This window comes from Argentina silus (assembly GCF_951799395.1).
Source record: "Argentina silus genome assembly, chromosome: 6".
NCBI classification, from domain to species: Eukaryota; Metazoa; Chordata; class Actinopteri; order Argentiniformes; family Argentinidae; genus Argentina; species Argentina silus.
Window position 1 is genome coordinate 16449775 of NC_139660.1, and position 17003 is coordinate 16466777.

General features: G+C 42.9%; 3 protein-coding genes across 3 annotated transcripts; all 3 read right to left on the bottom strand.

The window, feature by feature from the left end:
- Positions 1-1438: 1438 nt before the first annotated feature.
- lrrc15 (leucine rich repeat containing 15) lies at positions 1439-6756 on the bottom strand. The gene is made up of 2 exons (XM_083671433.1): positions 6501-6756; positions 1439-3992 (listed from the first exon to the last, which is right to left on the bottom strand). The coding sequence occupies exon 2, from the start codon at positions 3983-3985 to the stop codon at positions 2267-2269; it is 1719 nt and encodes a 572-aa protein (XP_083527559.1). The 5' UTR covers positions 3986-3992; positions 6501-6756; the 3' UTR covers positions 1439-2266.
- A 2560-nt stretch (positions 6757-9316) lies between these two features.
- Positions 9317-12855, bottom strand: LOC310805441 (uncharacterized protein). The gene is made up of 2 exons (XM_083671138.1): positions 12805-12855; positions 9317-12176 (listed from the first exon to the last, which is right to left on the bottom strand). Exon 2 carries the CDS (start codon positions 12169-12171, stop codon positions 10162-10164), a length of 2010 nt encoding a protein of 669 aa, XP_083527264.1. The 5' UTR covers positions 12172-12176; positions 12805-12855; the 3' UTR covers positions 9317-10161.
- Positions 12856-14701: 1846 nt separating this feature from the next.
- On the bottom strand, positions 14702-16470 carry uts2d (urotensin 2 domain containing; the record flags this gene model as incomplete). Its single annotated transcript, XM_083672318.1, has 5 exons — positions 14702-14727; positions 15085-15178; positions 15524-15561; positions 15712-15816; positions 16371-16470. The coding sequence occupies 5 exons, from the start codon at positions 16468-16470 to the stop codon at positions 14702-14704; spliced, it is 363 nt and encodes a 120-aa protein (XP_083528444.1).
- Between the last annotated feature and the right edge of the window lie 533 nt (positions 16471-17003).

The following is a 17003-nucleotide window of genomic DNA, read 5'->3' on the forward strand; positions in this document are numbered from 1 at the left end:
GTCCAAACAATGGATTCTGTCCGAATGCCTTGCATTATCCAGATACTGCCCCAGTCACACACCTGTCACAACACATACTGTAAATGGTTAGAAATGTCAACACCCCTATACCCAAAGTATATCTAAAGACTATTTCAATGGCAAGAATTTCCTCCAGCTCTCATGCAGTCAGGTTTAATTGTGTTGATTGGTTGTTTACATCTTAAATTCCTGTTTCCTGTTCCTGTAAATTCAGCCTAATTTCAGTAGGAAACTCTGAGAGTTTCAAGTTCCTGAGTGGCAAATAATCACGAGAACGACCCTCCAAGTTGTTGGAGGGTCGTTCTAGTGGTTATTTATTACGAGTTTATGAGTTGTGTTGTACTGTATCCACTGTAACTTTTCACCTCCTCATCCAACACTGATTTCGACAGTAAATGGTAAAAATTTCAACAGTAGTCATCTTTCTGTAACATTTTTACATATTTGATTGTTAACAATCACACATGTATGTATAATGTATGTTTGCAGTTTTTTAACGTTCATTATGGATTGCAAACAACATGACTTCACCAACTGGGAGCTATGAGTTCCTGAGAACAAAACAAACATACCATAATATCATGATCCTGAAGGCCCTGTTACGATGGCCTTGAATCACTGGACAGCTTTGGATAGGAGTCAATAGGTCGGCTGAAAGGGTTTTATTGATACTCCATTACCTATCATTTTAGGTTTTAGGTTTTTATATATGGTTGTATGAAATTCTGTTAAGATAAGTAAGATAAAACATGTCCACTAGATGGTATACTATGGTATATACCATGAGTTTTTATTAACTGTGAAAAAGTGGGATGATTTGTGGCTAGTGCAGTGGACAGTTGAGATAAGGTAGATGGGTGGTTTACATTCCAAAGCTAAATGTACACCATCAGTGTGCATGAGACACATGAAATGTTCAAGGATAAACCCCCCTCCACACAGACACACACACACACACACACACACACACACACACACACACACACACACACACACACGCACGCACACACACACACACACACACACACACACACACAGATCCCTCTGGTCTTCATCTGAACCCCTCTGACCCGACTATGAACCTTTGGCATAAACTGACTTGCTGGAATCTTGTTTTCGTACACAGTGTGCAATATATTACATGCTATTAGAATGCACCGATAAAGCATGACTGTATATCAAGTTAAGACAGCCGACCTCTCTCTCAGCCCAGAATGAGCCAGGCTTTCAAGTTCACTTGAGGAACAGGTGATTTTGATCTACTGGATTAACGTCAGCAATGATGACATTAACGGCTGGAGGAGATATCCCCACATCAGTTGCAAACATTCACAATAGCTCATGTTAAAGGACAAAACATGATATCACACATCAGTCCCACACAATGAACCATCTAGATCATTCCAGAATATCAACACTAAGCAGCGTTTTATTCAATGTTACAATCAGTCATTTGATTTTGTGGAACATAACCATTTGAAATGAGATGAAACTGTTGCCAAATAGGATCTTGATATCAAAACAACTCATTGGTAAAACACTGTAGTTAGTAAATCATGAAAAAAAAGAAAGAGCAACAGGTTTGTGATTATATAGTTGGTGAACAGATGTTTAGAAAATAAGTGTCTTACTTTCAGTAAACAAAGAAAACAATATTTTATGCATAGCATCATTCACACAATTTCCAGGCGTTTATTTTTATTACAGTTTATGAGATATGAGGTTCTTTGTGCACAACATCGTTCAACCCCCAGACCACAGCAAACTTGCAGAAGAGTCTCCAGAAAGATGGGGTTAACGGTGATTAGAGACAGAGCTATATACAGTGGTAGTGTTTCAATAGTGGGTTGTTGAATCCCAATAGTTGGTTGCAGTTGATCCCCCCCCAAGATGGGTTATTGCTAAAAACATTGGTTATTTAGGCTCTAAAACTTTAGATGGGTCTAAGTATCAGAGTGATTGGTAACCATTGCATCAGAGGATTGGGTAACACTTTACATAAGTTGCCCCTGTACCTGTGCAGTAATTCTGTAATTACACAGTACATTCGTAATTGCTTTGTAATTCGTAATTGCTTTGTGTTAATACTGAATTACTATGCAATAACATATTGATACAATGTTGTTACTGTAGTAATTACAGTATAACTACACAGGTATAGGGGTAACTTGATCTTAAGTGTTACCGACAATTGTTTGCCCTGGCATGTTCATTTCTTGTGTGGTCTTTGGGTCTCTTGGCCTGTCTAGAGGACAGAGTTTTTGGACCTTCGGCCGAGGTTGCGGCTGCCTCTCTTGTTCCTCCTCCAGCAGACGCAGCAGACGATGAGGCTGGCAATGATGGTGGTGCAGACTACTGCGATGATGATGATCTGTGTGTTCCTGGATACAACTTCACCATCGCCCCGCCCGCTACTGGGGTCCTCCCCATGTTCCGGGGTGGTTGTGGCCTCAGCAACAGGGGAGGCGGTGCTCCTCTTGGGCGGCGGGGTGTGGGGCTTTCTCCTTTTCTCTGTGGGGGTGGCGTCAGGGGTGTTGGTTGGGTTGAGTGGCGCCGGTGTCAGCTGCTCATCACTTAGGTCGGCTACGATCTCACCGCTCAGGGCTGAGGGCGTAGCACACACCACAAGGCTTTGGTTGGTTTTGGTAGGGTGCTGCCTCAGCCAGTCCCGCAGTGGCACAATATCCTGGTCACACTGAAAGGGGTTCTGGGCCAGAAGCACCTCTCTGGCCACTGTGAGTGAGACCAGGATCTCCACAGGCAGGTAGGAGAGCGAGTTGTTATGGAGGTCTAGTTGACCCAGCTGGCTCAGGCCCTGGAGGAAGCCCATGGGGAGTGAGCTGATATGGTTGTGCTCCAGGGAGATGTTAACCAGCATGGGCAGACCCTGGAAGGTGCCCTCCTCCAGACTGGTGAGGAGGTTGGTGTGCAGGGACACCTCCGCCACTTGGGTCAGCCCTTGGAAGGCCCCTCTGGACACAGAGCTGATCTGGTTGCGGCTGAGTACCAGTAGGCGAAGCTGGGTCAGGTTGCTGAAGGTTCCGTCCTCCAAGTGGCTTATTTTATTGTCATACAGCCACAGCTCCTGGAGGGCCATGGGGCCAAACAGCCCCGGCGATAGACTCTGCAGCTCGTTCTCATATAGGGACATTTGGGCCAGGTTTGGGAGGTTGAAGAAGATCCTCTGTGGGAGGGACGTCAACCGGTTGCTGGAGAGGTAGAGCTTCTGGAGGTTCGGTAGATGGGAGAACAGGTCGGCAGGGAGGTGAGTGATCTGGTTGTCCTGCAGAGAGAGCTCCTCCAGATTCACCAGGCCATCCAGTGCTCCAGCCGGGATATCGCTGATACGGTTACGGTTCAGACGTAAGGATTTGAGCTGGCCCAGGCCTCGGAAAGAGTCCTTGGAGAGGTGGCTAATGGAGTTCCTGGCCAGGGTGAGGATCTCCAGCTCTGTGACGGAGTGGAAGGCTTCCACTGGAACAGAGGTGATAAGGTTCTTGCTGAGATCCAGGGTCTTGAGAGAGGGGAGGGAGGAGAGCCAGGCGGCACGAAGCACCAGGAGCTTGTTGCTGCTCAGAGTCAGAGACTCCAGCTTCAGAAGGTTCTGGAACAGGGCTTCAGGTAGGTCGGGTAGCTCAGTACCCGTGAACCCCAGGGCTCCCAGGTTACGGGTGAGGTCAAACGTGCCAGGTAGAACCTCCCTGATTGTAGTATCTTTGACCACGAAGATGCCTAGGGCCTCGGCAAAGTTGGCAAAATCCTCAGGTTTGAGGGCAATTATGTTGGTGTCGGAGATGTACAAAGTGGTGGTAGAGGCAGGCACAGAGGAGGGGAACTCTGAGATGGTCCTGCCATTGCACAGGATCTTGTTGTCCCTGCACATACATGCATCTGGGCACACTCCAAGAACAGCACTGGTGGCACAGAGGAGGAGAAATGTGTGGAGGGTGAATGGCAGGTCCATTGATCCCCTAGAAAAGAAGAAAATAATGTTCATCATCTTTTCTTCATCTCAAGCATATACCTGAATGGTTGGGTTAAAAATATGAAAATGTGAGACAGTGAACAAAAATGATCTAATTCAGATGTATCCAGAGAAGTGAATTAGTATTAGACAAATGCAAAATGTATTTGACAAATACCTATACTCTAGTGTAGATAGGCAGTGCAGTCAGTTCTTGAAATACTGTCATGTGAAATTGATATGTGGGTTGTAAGTCATGTCTATTGCATGCACTAAGCGGATCCACCATATAGGCAGTAAAAAAGCTTTATATATAGCATCTACTATTTTGAATTGGAATCTCGGCCTGTCTATTGATAGTAGTCTGTTCAGCTTCTACCACATACCAAGGCTTTGGTAACTGAAGATACCACCGTTCTCTCATAAAGTTTGAAGAAAGGGTTGAGATATACAGTAATGCAATGTTATTGTTGTTTCCATTCGATCTCTGTTGTTGTTTCCATTATATCTGATCCACATTGTTCTACAGTATTGTTCCCAGTAAGTGAGGGAAAGTTGATTTTGTCTGTGGTTTTTCCTTTCCCAGAGGGATCAAAGGCAGCTGGAGGGACTCTCTTATAGCTCACCCTTCACATGTTTATATAGTATTAAATATCCATGCTAGACCACCAACAGCACACCAGTTTCTAACAACAACACGCATGTCTGGCATACAAAACCACAAAGTGAGAGAAATATCAATTAAAATGGCTAGATTCAACACAGGTGTTTACTCTATCTTCGATTAGTAAGGATAAAGCTAAGGCTAAGTGTTGGGTAGTGCACCGCTACAAGGGATCTAGGTGGATGGCTACAGCCATACCAGACAGACTGACTACAGATGTCTGGGGCCGGGGCCGGGGCTGTGGCGTATTTGTAATGGCAAAAGGCAGCCTTTACAAAGCTCTGCCAACATTATGGTTCGTTTGGTGCACTCTCAATACAAACCCTGGTCAGTTAGTAGAGTCAGTTGGCAGTAAGAAGGTTATTTTCTCTGTGGCTGGGACATATTAAGGTGCAGACAAAGTCTTTCCATTGAAAGTCTGTTTCTAAGGGAGTGTGTTTGTCCTTCCACTGAACACCGCCACAGAGGAATTGGGTTTTATGTATTATTTTTCAAGGAAGAAGGGATCATACTGTATAACCGTTCCTGGTGTTTCCCAGATGTTTGTTAATTTCAATGTTTTTTGTTTAGTGTAGTAGTTGCTTTGGGTTCCCTTCAAAGAAGAATAAATAACATACAGTAGTTATTATTGAAATGTTGGCATGTTATGATACCATTGGTATTGAGTTCTAATACCTTTTGTGACAAGTTGCATGTTCCTCACAATCGTACTGTAACAACCTTGTGTGAATGTGCAATGGGCTGCCACCTCTGGGTACATCCGAACCACAGTCAGTATGGTTGGGTCTAAGATGAGTCAAAATAAGTCAGTACAGAACAATGACAGAATCTAGTACTGAATAGAACTGACTCTAGCACTGACAATCTCTCAAAGTCTTAAGCAGATGTAAGTATTATCATCTGTAAGTGTTTACCAGGAAGACATACTGTAGAACAAATATGACTAAACAACACCACAAGCATTCAGAGATTGTTGAACGTAACACAAACACTCTCTGGCCACTCAACATCATGACACAGAATCACTGCATACTGTAGCACAGTTAGCCACAGTGTCACAGCATCATCTGAGACCTAGGTAGGCCTACTGTGCGTGCCTCGTTTGAGTCCTCAGCCATATGAAATTCATAAGGTCCTTATTTGAAGAAGGCTGACATTTAAATCATGTTTCCCCTCTGATATAATGTGTCCCAGTCGCACCAAACCACAGTCTGGACAGGACTGGAATTTTCTACAGTGTAACAGCGAAAACATTTCCAGTTCACCATTAATTGCTCAGATTTTTTCCCCCATTTCCAGTACTGAAGCATCAGCACTTTGTCTCTCATGAATAAAAAGAACCAGCAAATTGGTGGGTATCTGTACCAGAGTTTCACAGATGAACAACAAACTATCTCAAAGATACAGTACAGCAAACATTTTCTCTGAAAGAAGAAAATGTTACATTTTTGGATTAGGGTTAGGGCTCCTGAACCAAGACAGTTTCAGTACTGAAAGCGGGGAGTTTCAACCCTGCCCAAACCCTATTTCTGTTCTGATTCCCATATCATTTGCACATAGTAAAACCACAAATGATTTACTCTTCACTCCATTTGGTTATAGAGTAGATGAACAGAGTATATCCTCATCAATAGATGGAGAAAAACTAACAGCTACAAAAAAAGGTAATGTCCTCTAAGGCAGATGGTAACTGTCAAACAAAGTCACAGCCTTAAAAATAAGTCATTTACTGTGAAAACAATTATATATATAAACTCTGGTTCTGTTTTCACAATTAACAAACACTTAACATCCAATACAACTTTTGATGATCATTTTCGACGACAGTAACAAGCTGTATGCTGAGCTTACCTTGTACAGACCTTGTACAGCAGTTGAGTGAACAACAGACAAATGAGTTGGTGCTGAACTTGGGTTATCTTTTATCCTCTCTTGTTGTACTTCCCCTGTCCTCTCGTCAGACCTTCACTAATGCGTTAATCAGAAATTCCACTCTCTTCTAGACCCACACATCCTCACATTGTCCTGGTCTTCGTCATCACTCTCATCATCATCCTCATCAATCTTTTATCCCTGAGACCATGAAATCTACCAGTCCACTACTGAAGCTCCCTGGCACTGCACAGCGGTCTCTGTCTATCTCTCTTCCACACACACACATTTTTGGGAAGTGTGGTGGGGGGACTGTGGGGATAGCCCCACCCATTTGTGCTGGGCTGGATTTGTTTTTGTGAGAGTGCGTGCTTGGAACTCTGTATGAGTGTGTGTGTGTGTGTGTGTGTGTGTGTGTGTGTGTGTGTGTGTGTGTGTGTGTGTGTGTGTGTGTCTGTGTGTGTGTGTGTGTGTGTGTGCGTGTGTGTGTGTGTGCGTGTGTGCGTGTGTGTGTGTGTGTGTGTGTGTGTGTGTGTGTGTGTGTGTGTGTGTGTGTGTGTGTGTGTGTGTGTGTGTGTCTTCACGTGTAGGGGGGAGGGGAGGAAGTATATGCGAATGGGACTCTGTTGTTTTTTAGCATGACTTCATATGAGCAAGTATGTTTGGCAGTGACATGCTGAAAGTAGGATTTCGACTGGGTTGGCCCTCACTAGCCACTGCGCTTATCGTGTTCCACTTCAGTGTGTGTGTGTGTGTGTGTGTGTGTGTGTGTGTGTGTGTGTGTGTGTGTGTGTGTGTGTGTCCAACATGTGTGCATGTGTGTTGGAGGGTGGAGGGTCTCTCATGCAGTCAGTAGGGATCACATCGACCAGATAACAACAACAGCAACTTATCATGGAGAGGCAGAGAGATGTGTATAAAAGTACTGTGAGCTTTACCAGTTTTCCTCTCCCTGTTTAAGTGAATTTTCTGCAATTAAAGCATTAAGCTCAGTGTTACTAAAAGTGGAAATCGCGTGTTGTTTTTTAGACATAGTGAACTTGAAGGTTGTATGTTTGTGAATTGTTCTTATTAACATTCCTATGTTGCTGTAAAACTAAATCCATCTGTTTTACAATGCAGGGGCACTGATAGGCCCCCACCTTGCCAGAAATCAGATACCAAGGGCGGAATTAACGTATATCTCAACCTAGGGGATCCCAGCAGCCAGGGACATACACTTTATGTCACTACCATAGTCAGATGTCACTACCATAGTCAGTCACTACCATACAGATGTAACTGATTATCACAAAGGGACAGTTGGTGTGATGCAAAGGTCATGCCTTTTTGGTTGGGCCATATTGTAAGAGGAACAAGAGCTGGAGTTGAGCAAGAAGTTGAGCAAGTTTTGCTCAAGATGTGCATGTACAAATATTTGTGCAGATTGATCCTTCCTTAGTGAATAGGTTTTGATCAGATTTACTGAATAAATGCCAGGGCTACCCTAGAGAGGGTTTCTTGTGCACAGATGATTTATTCGCAAACTGGCCAGTTTACAATGACATTCCATTTCCTGGAAGTATTCAAATTAATCCAACTTTGGTATCATGTGTGTTTGTGTGTGTGCGTGCGTGCGTGCGTGCGTGCGTGTGTGTGTGTTTGTGAGGAGAGATGCCTACTGTTATGTGAACTCAGTGTACTGGAAAGGCTTAATCAACGGTCGCCATAGTGATGAACTTGGGTGCCTTTCAGCAATTCATTCTCTTTTGTTTGGTGTTTGTTTTAAATTCAATCACTTGTCATGGAAGTTATGCTGTTCATCGTCCAAAAGGGTTTGAGTTGAGCCTTTGTAGATCTGAAAGAAGACATTTTCAAGACTTAGAACCTACTTTTAACTGTAATTCAAAGTATTTTGTGTTTTAGTTTTAATCTGAATCACCTCCCAGTGTACTCGATTCAAGAGATGCTGAATTCAAGGGGAAGGATTTAGGCTACACTGTGATGAGTGGGAATAGAAATGCTGAATTGTTGCAGATGTTTCAATGATTATGAAAATATTTGTCAGTATTAGAATATAATTTGGACTCTAAATGGTATCCGCTAACTATATCATTGATTAATGAAAGCCAAGATCTCCTACTGTAGAAATGTTTAAGTTTCCATTTTCGATTACGGAGCCATTGTTTCTTAGTTTTAAATTATAGTTTTTTAACTGTGTTATAATTTACCATGTCCTATTTTAGTTCAATTTAAAACCACTCACTGAATTCTAACTATGTCACAATCATTGTGGTTGGATTTGTCATGGATGTTTGTGAAACAAAGCCGAACATTTCCTAAAACATATAATTTAGAAATGGTACAGTCAGTGCATACTTGGACTTATGGAAGTAGAATCGTAATGCTGTCATTCCACGATCTAACAGTGATTCATTTGGGGGAAAAGCATCAGCCCTTTTCCAAAACAACAAATCTGAAAAACATGGTGCAAAGGACATTCAAAAAGAAAGTTAATCATCATGCCTACCCATTTTTTGCAATGACAGTTTTTGCTTTTTTACAAGGCTTGATTTGTGTGATTGAATCATTAGTTGTGTTCTTGAAGTATTGTTGGTTATTTGGCTGCTATTCATTTGCTCACCCCATCACCTCTTCATCACCCCAGCTCCATCTTTAGGCTAGATGAAATTATTGTTTCGACAAAAGTCTGATAAAATCAAGTAATACCAAGTTTTGATGGAAGTCTGTTTTAAGAGTCGAACATTTAAATGTGTCTCATCGTGTACACCAATAATTACCAATGGGAGTGGCAGGGATAACATTTTTATTAATACACTTCAAATTTCACAGCTGCAGACACAGTTTGGCCTCTTTCAACATATACCTTCATCCCCTCTGCCCAGATGTGTATTTCTCTTCCCTTAACAGACAACCTCACTTATTTTTTATTGGATTTAGCATTCTTACTGTTACCATATGGCAAAGCTGTAATCACCACTGACCATATGGTCATAGATTCTCTCAATAGAACCAAAGACCTGGTTCTCAGAGTAAATGCCTGCACATCTGTGAAAGATCGTATTTATGTTAAGCACATGTTTTGGTTTACAGTGTGATTATTTTCTAGCACCGAATTGCACATTCCTAAGACCCAGGAGCAGATGAGAGGAGATTTTATTTAATTTAATTTAGGCTAGACAACTTACAGTAAATTTTTGCTTTTATCTTAGCTGCATTTCTGTTTCAACCATCAAAATGATTCAGGACCAGATATTGTTGCCAGACCTATGCTTTCATTGCTAAACACTTCTATCAGTTATTGATCATGGAGTACTAGTCTATAATGCTCCAGCTGTTTGAAGAAATGCCATAGCTGTACACTCTTCTCAGGATAATCATTCTTTGTTCCTGTAGTTCCTGTAGAGACAAGGCAATGCTAAGTAAACGGTTTGTCACCGTCTTCTACTGTACATCTGAACACAATGTGGAACGTTTTTTACTGTACATCACAACTTCATATTTATAAGTGCTCAGTCCACTATTCCCTACAAACTGGCTCACTACAGAGATACTGTCCATGAAAAGGGTGAAATGAAAATGCAATACAAAAGAAATGACATATCTTGACATTTGAAGAGGGGTGAAACTAATATTGAGGCTAGAGCATATCATGGCCCCTCTGCATCCTGCCTGATATCATGTTGCGTTTCCTGTTTGCTCCAGCAGACAGTGCCCCTAGATCTTCCATAGCCTGGTTGAGGCGGTACATCCCAAACATGGCGGCCAGGATCAGGACCACGCCTGTGGCCAGGAGCAAGAAGTGGAGGGTCATGAAGAACCGAGCGTAGTCCTCATTGCCAGGCAGGGTCCACAGGTAAACCCAGCCATTCAGGCGGTTGTTGTGCACAAACTCAAGCCCCTGCACAAACACTACCTTTTCATAGAAGGTAGGGGACAGGTTGTTGGAAACAGCAGTCGGTCGATCAGGAGGATCTGAAGTGGTTAATGGCTGGGATGTGTGGTCGTTCTTCTCAGTAGTCTGTGTGGTGGTTTGTACGATGGTGGATGTCGACATGGTGGATGGAGTGGTGGTGGTGGTGGTGGTGGTGGTGGTGGTGGTGGTGGGTCTGGTGGTTGGAATGTATGTTAATGCCCTTGTGGTGAATCCAGCATTTGTCTCTCTGAGAAATGATGGCTTAGTCATTAAGAACACATCAAATCCCGCTGGAGAGTTGGTAGTGCGGCTGCTTGAGGGCGTGGTAACATCACACTTCATCTCTTGGTCGAGCAGTGACCTTAGTGAGCGATTCAGTAGACGTTGTGGACTATGGCATATCACATCCATCCTATTGATGACCACACCTTCATTACGTCTTATCCAACCCGCAATGCCTCTGATACTACATGTACAGTCCCATGGGTTACCACTCAGAGTAACAGCCCTTAACCCCCCCATGGTGGAGAAAACCTCCCCTGGAAGAGTCTTCAGCTGGTTGTTCTTCAGTTCAATGTTCGTCAACCTGGGGAGGCCTGTGAAGATGTTCTCAGGGAGGGAGCGGAGCTTGTTGTCATTGAGGAAGAGGGTGTACATGTTGGCCAGCTGGGAGAACAGATCAGGGTGCAGGTCGTGGAGGTTGTTGGCCTTCAGCGAGAGCTTGCCAAGCCTGGGCAGGCAGCAGAAGATATCCCGGGGCAGATCCCTCAGCTTGTCATTGAGGTGGAAAGACAGATTCTGCAGCCCGCTCATGTTGGCAAACAGGTTCCCTGGCACGGTGGTGAGGTTGGTGCCATAAAGGTAGAGGTTGGTCAACAAGGGCATGTGCCCCATCAGCTGGTCAGGCAGTGCCAGCAGAGGGTTGTTGTAGAGGGTGAGCTTCGAGAGTTTGGGCATGTTGTAGAAGGTCTTCTCTGGGACACCCTGGAGCTGGTTGGAGGACAGGGTGAGGGTTGTGAGGTTGCCCAGGGCCCAGAAGACCTCGGGGGGGATGTTGGTGATCTGGTTAGAGTGGATTTTGAGCTCCTGGAGGTTGGACAGCTTGTCGAAGGCTCCGGGATGTAGCACCTCTAGCTGGTTCTTGTAAAGCATGAGGAACTGCAGCCGGGTTAGCATGTGGAACACCGTGGCCGGCAGCTCTCGCAGGGCGTTCTCCCCCAGGCTGAGGAAGCTCAGGCTGCTCAGGCTGGCAAAGACATCCGGGTCCAGGTGGGAGATGGCGTTGTGGCTGATTTCTAGCTCAGTCAGGTTGGTCAGGCTCTGGAACAGCACAGGGGGAATGGACTCCAGACGGTTCCCATCCAGGTGCAGCTGAATCAGGCTGACCAGCGGGCTGAACACCCGTGGTGGGAGGCTGGAGAGGAGGTTGGAGGACAGCTTGAGGGAGAGGAGCTGGGGAGCCACTAGGAAGACATCAGGGTGGAGGGTGTCCAGGGAGCTGTGGCTGAGGCTGAAACGTAGCATGAGGGTTAACTTGGCGAGGCTCTGGTTGTTCAGGGCTTTAATGTTGGTTTTGTCGAGCAGTAGAAGATAGGTGTGGAGGGGCAGCTCTTTGGGCACGTCTGTGATGCTGCCCATACATTTGGCGGCCCCCTGTTTGTTGCAAATACAGCTACTAGGACAGGTCATGCAGAGGGTGAGCTGTAGCCCAACCAAAAGGAGGAGTTCCAACATGGTGTCTGTTTAATGGAAATATAGATATATTTGTTATTTTATATCACATTGATCAGTTCAAAACCCACTGATCATCTTTATCACTATATATTTTATTATTTGATAAAAAATCCAGTCTACTCCATTCCTGATAATAGGATTTCACATTTTAAATTCCTTTCTATATAGCACAGTACAGAATCAGAATCAGAATCAGAATCAGAATTCTTTTATATGGCCAAGTATATTTGCACATACAGGAAATTGACTTGGTGAGGTTGGTGCATGGGACATAAAAAACAATAGCAAATATTGACAAGAAATTTACAAAATAGCAAAATATTAACAAATTTACAAATATACAAAATAGAACAATAAAACAATACATTTTGTAGGTTTACTTCTAAAATTACTTATTCTTATTAAATTGTTAATGCTTTGCTATTTTGTAAGTTTCTTGTCAATATTTGCTATTTGTCCATGTCCATGCACCAACCTCACCAAGTCAATTTCCTGTATGTGCAAATATACTCGGCCAAATAAAAGAATTCTGATTCTGATATTATCAAATACTGCCCTGACAGCTCTAATAAGCAAAACAAAGCAATTAAAATCAACAGTAAACAGTAAAATCTAGCAATAAATTCGACCCACCTTTCAAATTAGACGGACTCCAGCAAGCTACTTGTTGTTGTGATGCTGTTGTTCCTTAAGTTAGTGGTGTTTGGGATGCAAAGGGGATGCATCATCTTTATTTCCGTATGATTTATCTTGGGAGCATGCTCAGACCATATGCAAGCCTGTTGCTTGATGATAAGACCCAGTATTACAGCTTGTCAGTTGTAATGTAAGACTGGACTGGGCTGTACACATGGCGATCCCTATAACATTGCAGTGGGTTTCATGCGCGCGTGTGTGTGTGTGTGTGTGTGTGTGTGTGTGTGTGTGTGTGTGTGTGTGTGTGTGTGTGTGTGTGTGTGTGTGTGTGTCTGTATGTGTGTGTGTGTGTGTGTGTGTGTGTGTGTCTGTATGTGTGTGTGTGTGTGTGTGTGTGTGTGTGTGTGTGTGTGTGTGTCTGTATGTGTGTGTGTGTGTGTGTGTGTGTGTGTGTGTGTGTGTGTGTGTGTGTGTGTGTGTGTGTGTGTGTCTGTGTCTGATTAATAGCACACCATATCGTGTTGTCATCACCTCTATAATTCTGCTACTGCAGGTGAGGTGAGTCACTGCTTCAAAAGTACATGTCACCAGTTTCTCTCTGGTGATGCATCCTGTTTTTGTTTTTTTACAGTGAGTGCAGCTCATGGGTCAAGCTGACTGGTTTTCACGCCTCTTTATCTCTCTGTATGATTCAGATAGAGCCCTATCAGAGCAGCTGCCCATTGTTCTGTTCCAGCCTGTGACTCAGCTACCATATACGGACCAGCACCCAATTGACAATGGGAGAGGAGAGGAAAAGACCACACTAGCAAAACAGTCATCAGCAGAGCAATTGTTGTCAGCTAAAACAGAGTAGTTGAGTACCATAATCAGATGGCTTTACAACTAAACGACTAAAACCAATGGAATTAAATTATAACAGTATGTCATTGTTGCTACTGTGAATTGACATGGCCATTCAATAACTTTGAAGGTATTAAGACCTCTAGTCTAGTAATATTGTGTATGGATTGTTTTTATTCTGGTAAGTATACCTCCTCATGTGAACTGTGAAATCAATTAGCCATACCGATTGAATTGCTTGGTCACCCTAGACTTGTTGTGCTATAAGCCAACTCCTACTGCTGTTGGCTAATATAAAAGTTGGCTCACATAGCACCAACATAGTGGGGTCACTAGGCAACCCATTCAGTAGTCAGGACACAGTTCAGCATGTAAATATGTTATTTATTAAATGAAGGAAACTTAACATTAATCAGAGCAGTGCTGATAGTTGGAATGGAAGCAATACAAATCCTGCTACTGACTGTATTCACCACTAGAGGGAGACAAAGTGAACGTGTGGAGAGGAAGACAGTCCCTCTGTATGGGAAATATGGCATGGAATAAGGCCTTGTACATTACAGGAAAGACAAATGAGACTAATGTATCTTCCATCTTAGTGAAATGTTATTTACTCGCATCCATTTCAATTGTTTTTTGAATTTTTGAATTTTGTAGTAACGTCTGATGCTCGTAAGTGGGGAGCTCAAAGATTCACAGTACAGACCTTGCAATCAAGTAATTACAGTCAAGTAGGGAATAATGACATCATTTTGAAGTGATGACAACAATCAACACAATAACACAAATTAAATGTCACCTTAGCCTAACAGTCCTCAGACCTGCAGTATTATAAACATCTGGGCATCACTTCAGATATTTTGACCTTCACACAGAGTTTACATGAACAGTAAGTGATGGGTACATTCATAGGTTATGTTACCATAAGACTTAAACATCTGCAATGAGACCAGATCATTTGTGTTGCTAGTTATGTAGTTGTTTTTGGCGAGTCTTAAGGCCATATAGTGCTTTGCAGCTGAATCCAGCAGTGGTTCTCTCCTTCAGACTCTCACACACAGTACTTCCAGAAGCAGGCTGTGGACATAGACAAAAAAAAATACATTTTGTTTTTTGTTGAAAAATGATAAAAACCTCAGAATACTGTTTTGTTACCTCTGTATATTAGTTATTAAATGTATTGATTATGGTTATCATGTCCTATTTTTCAGCTCAAGATCATCTCCTACTCTAATATATTGCGTTTTTAAAACCATAGCTCATCATTGAGGTTCCTGAAGGCTTTGCAGCACTAAGATCATCTTATTTGTAGTAGGCAATGGACATAAACATTATCTTAGTGCTACTTGTCTTTCAGTTCAGATAACATTCCTTGGCGTATATTACAGTTAATTACCTCATAATTAACAACAAGAAACAAGTAAGGAAACTTACGCTCACGCCTTTTCCTGGGTATGGTTTTCGCCTCTGCAAGTGCATTTGAGGAGAGCTCCCTCTCCAGCTCCAGATCCTCCCTCAGGGCCTCCAGCTGTAAGAGAGAACACAGTGATTGTTGCTGTTGTTGTTGTTGTTGTTGTTGTTGTTATTATTATTATTATAGACCACCAGAGGACCTCTACCATTGTGTAGAGTGTGCTGGTCTCTCCACTATTATGCACACCTCCCCTCTCTCTCATATGTGTATAATATACAGTATAAAGTACGTCAGTCAAGTAATCTATTATAAATGATCTATACCACACTAAAACCCAGTGTTAAAGCATCTGATCTTATCAGAGGGTAAAAGATAATATATGACGGCACATCAGTGATTAAACTACTGCACCTTAAACATTTCACTCTGAGCATAACCAAAAACGTAGAATAACCTTACCTCTTCTAGCTCAGCTAATTTGTTGGCCAGTTCTAGACCTACTGAGAAGAAAATTAATTAGATTCAGAACAAAACGCAAACCAGATAAACACTTGGTCAGTCAATGAGTGAAATGATGTGTAATATTGTACATCATCATCATTAACACACATCTAATAAATTATGTTTTTGTGATGAAAATGCCTTACCGAGAGCATCATTCCTTTCAACAGGTGCTAAGCTTTTATTTAATAACAATGCTAGAATCTTGGTCTGGGCATCTGTGTCTTCTTTTGGGCGAAAAACATGGTTTCCTGAATATGTGGAGAATGACAATACATGTGTAATTAGTATAACCATCCTCAGAAAAACCTACAGTAGATAGTATGCAATAATCTGTAATGGCAGTATTCAGAATACAGTATATATGGTATTCACAGAGGAACACATTTTAAACATTTTAGACAAACACTAAACTAGTTTGCCACATAAGACTGATGTTCACCCTGTTTCCACATATTCATGCAGTATTGTTCCCAGCCTGACATTCCTGACAATCACCTCTGTATTCACTTAGCTATAACAGTGAAATTGTATTTTTTATAAAAGATGAATAGCTTATCAAGAGAAAGAAACATTAAAACCACCTGTAACATTCTGAGCATTTTCCTTCAGTAGTCTACCAGGAGTGAATTTGAACAACAACCTAACCTGATCAACAAACAATGCATGCAAGCCACTGGTGTGAATGAACCACTACAGTTGCATCCTCAGACAGCCTACAACATCAGGTAGATTATATGTTCCAATGAGCTAGCTAACACACACACACAGTAAGAGAGTACAGTCATCAGGCATGTACACTCACCAGGGTTCAGGAAGCTTCTCCCCTCCACACTGAGCAGCCCCTGCAGCAGCAGCAAGCCCAAGAGCCCCAGGCAGTAGTTCACAGAGACAACCCTGTTCATGACTCCAGAATAACAGTTCCAAACAAGTGCTTACTATATTCACCGTACCTCAACCCGGCCAGGCGATCCACACCCTAAGCTCTATCCCAGTGATACTTTTATTCAGTCAGAGGGGGAAGGAGGGGCAACGCACTAAATCAATAGATAGTCACTGCCGATTTCGTCAATGGACCACCTTCTCAAGGGGCACCATGTACCGGGTTGACAGAATGATGATAATCTGAGACTCTACAGCCAACAGTCCATATATCAATGTGACAGAGACACATCCAACAGAGTGGGGAGGTCGTCAATCACATGTTATTTATGCAAGAGGACAGTCAGATGTTCTTGGCTCTTTCAGTCCTTTTCCTTTACATGAATTAGCTTCTTAAAATAAGGTGGAGGGAGGATGTTGGACTGGGGAACGAGGGAGAAGAGAATTGATTCCGTCCCTAAGTGCACCACAGCCGGAGATGAGCTCTTCAATCTTGGCTTCAGCTCTGATTCTGAGCTGATTGAACATCCATCACTAGAGGTGAACCATGCAACCT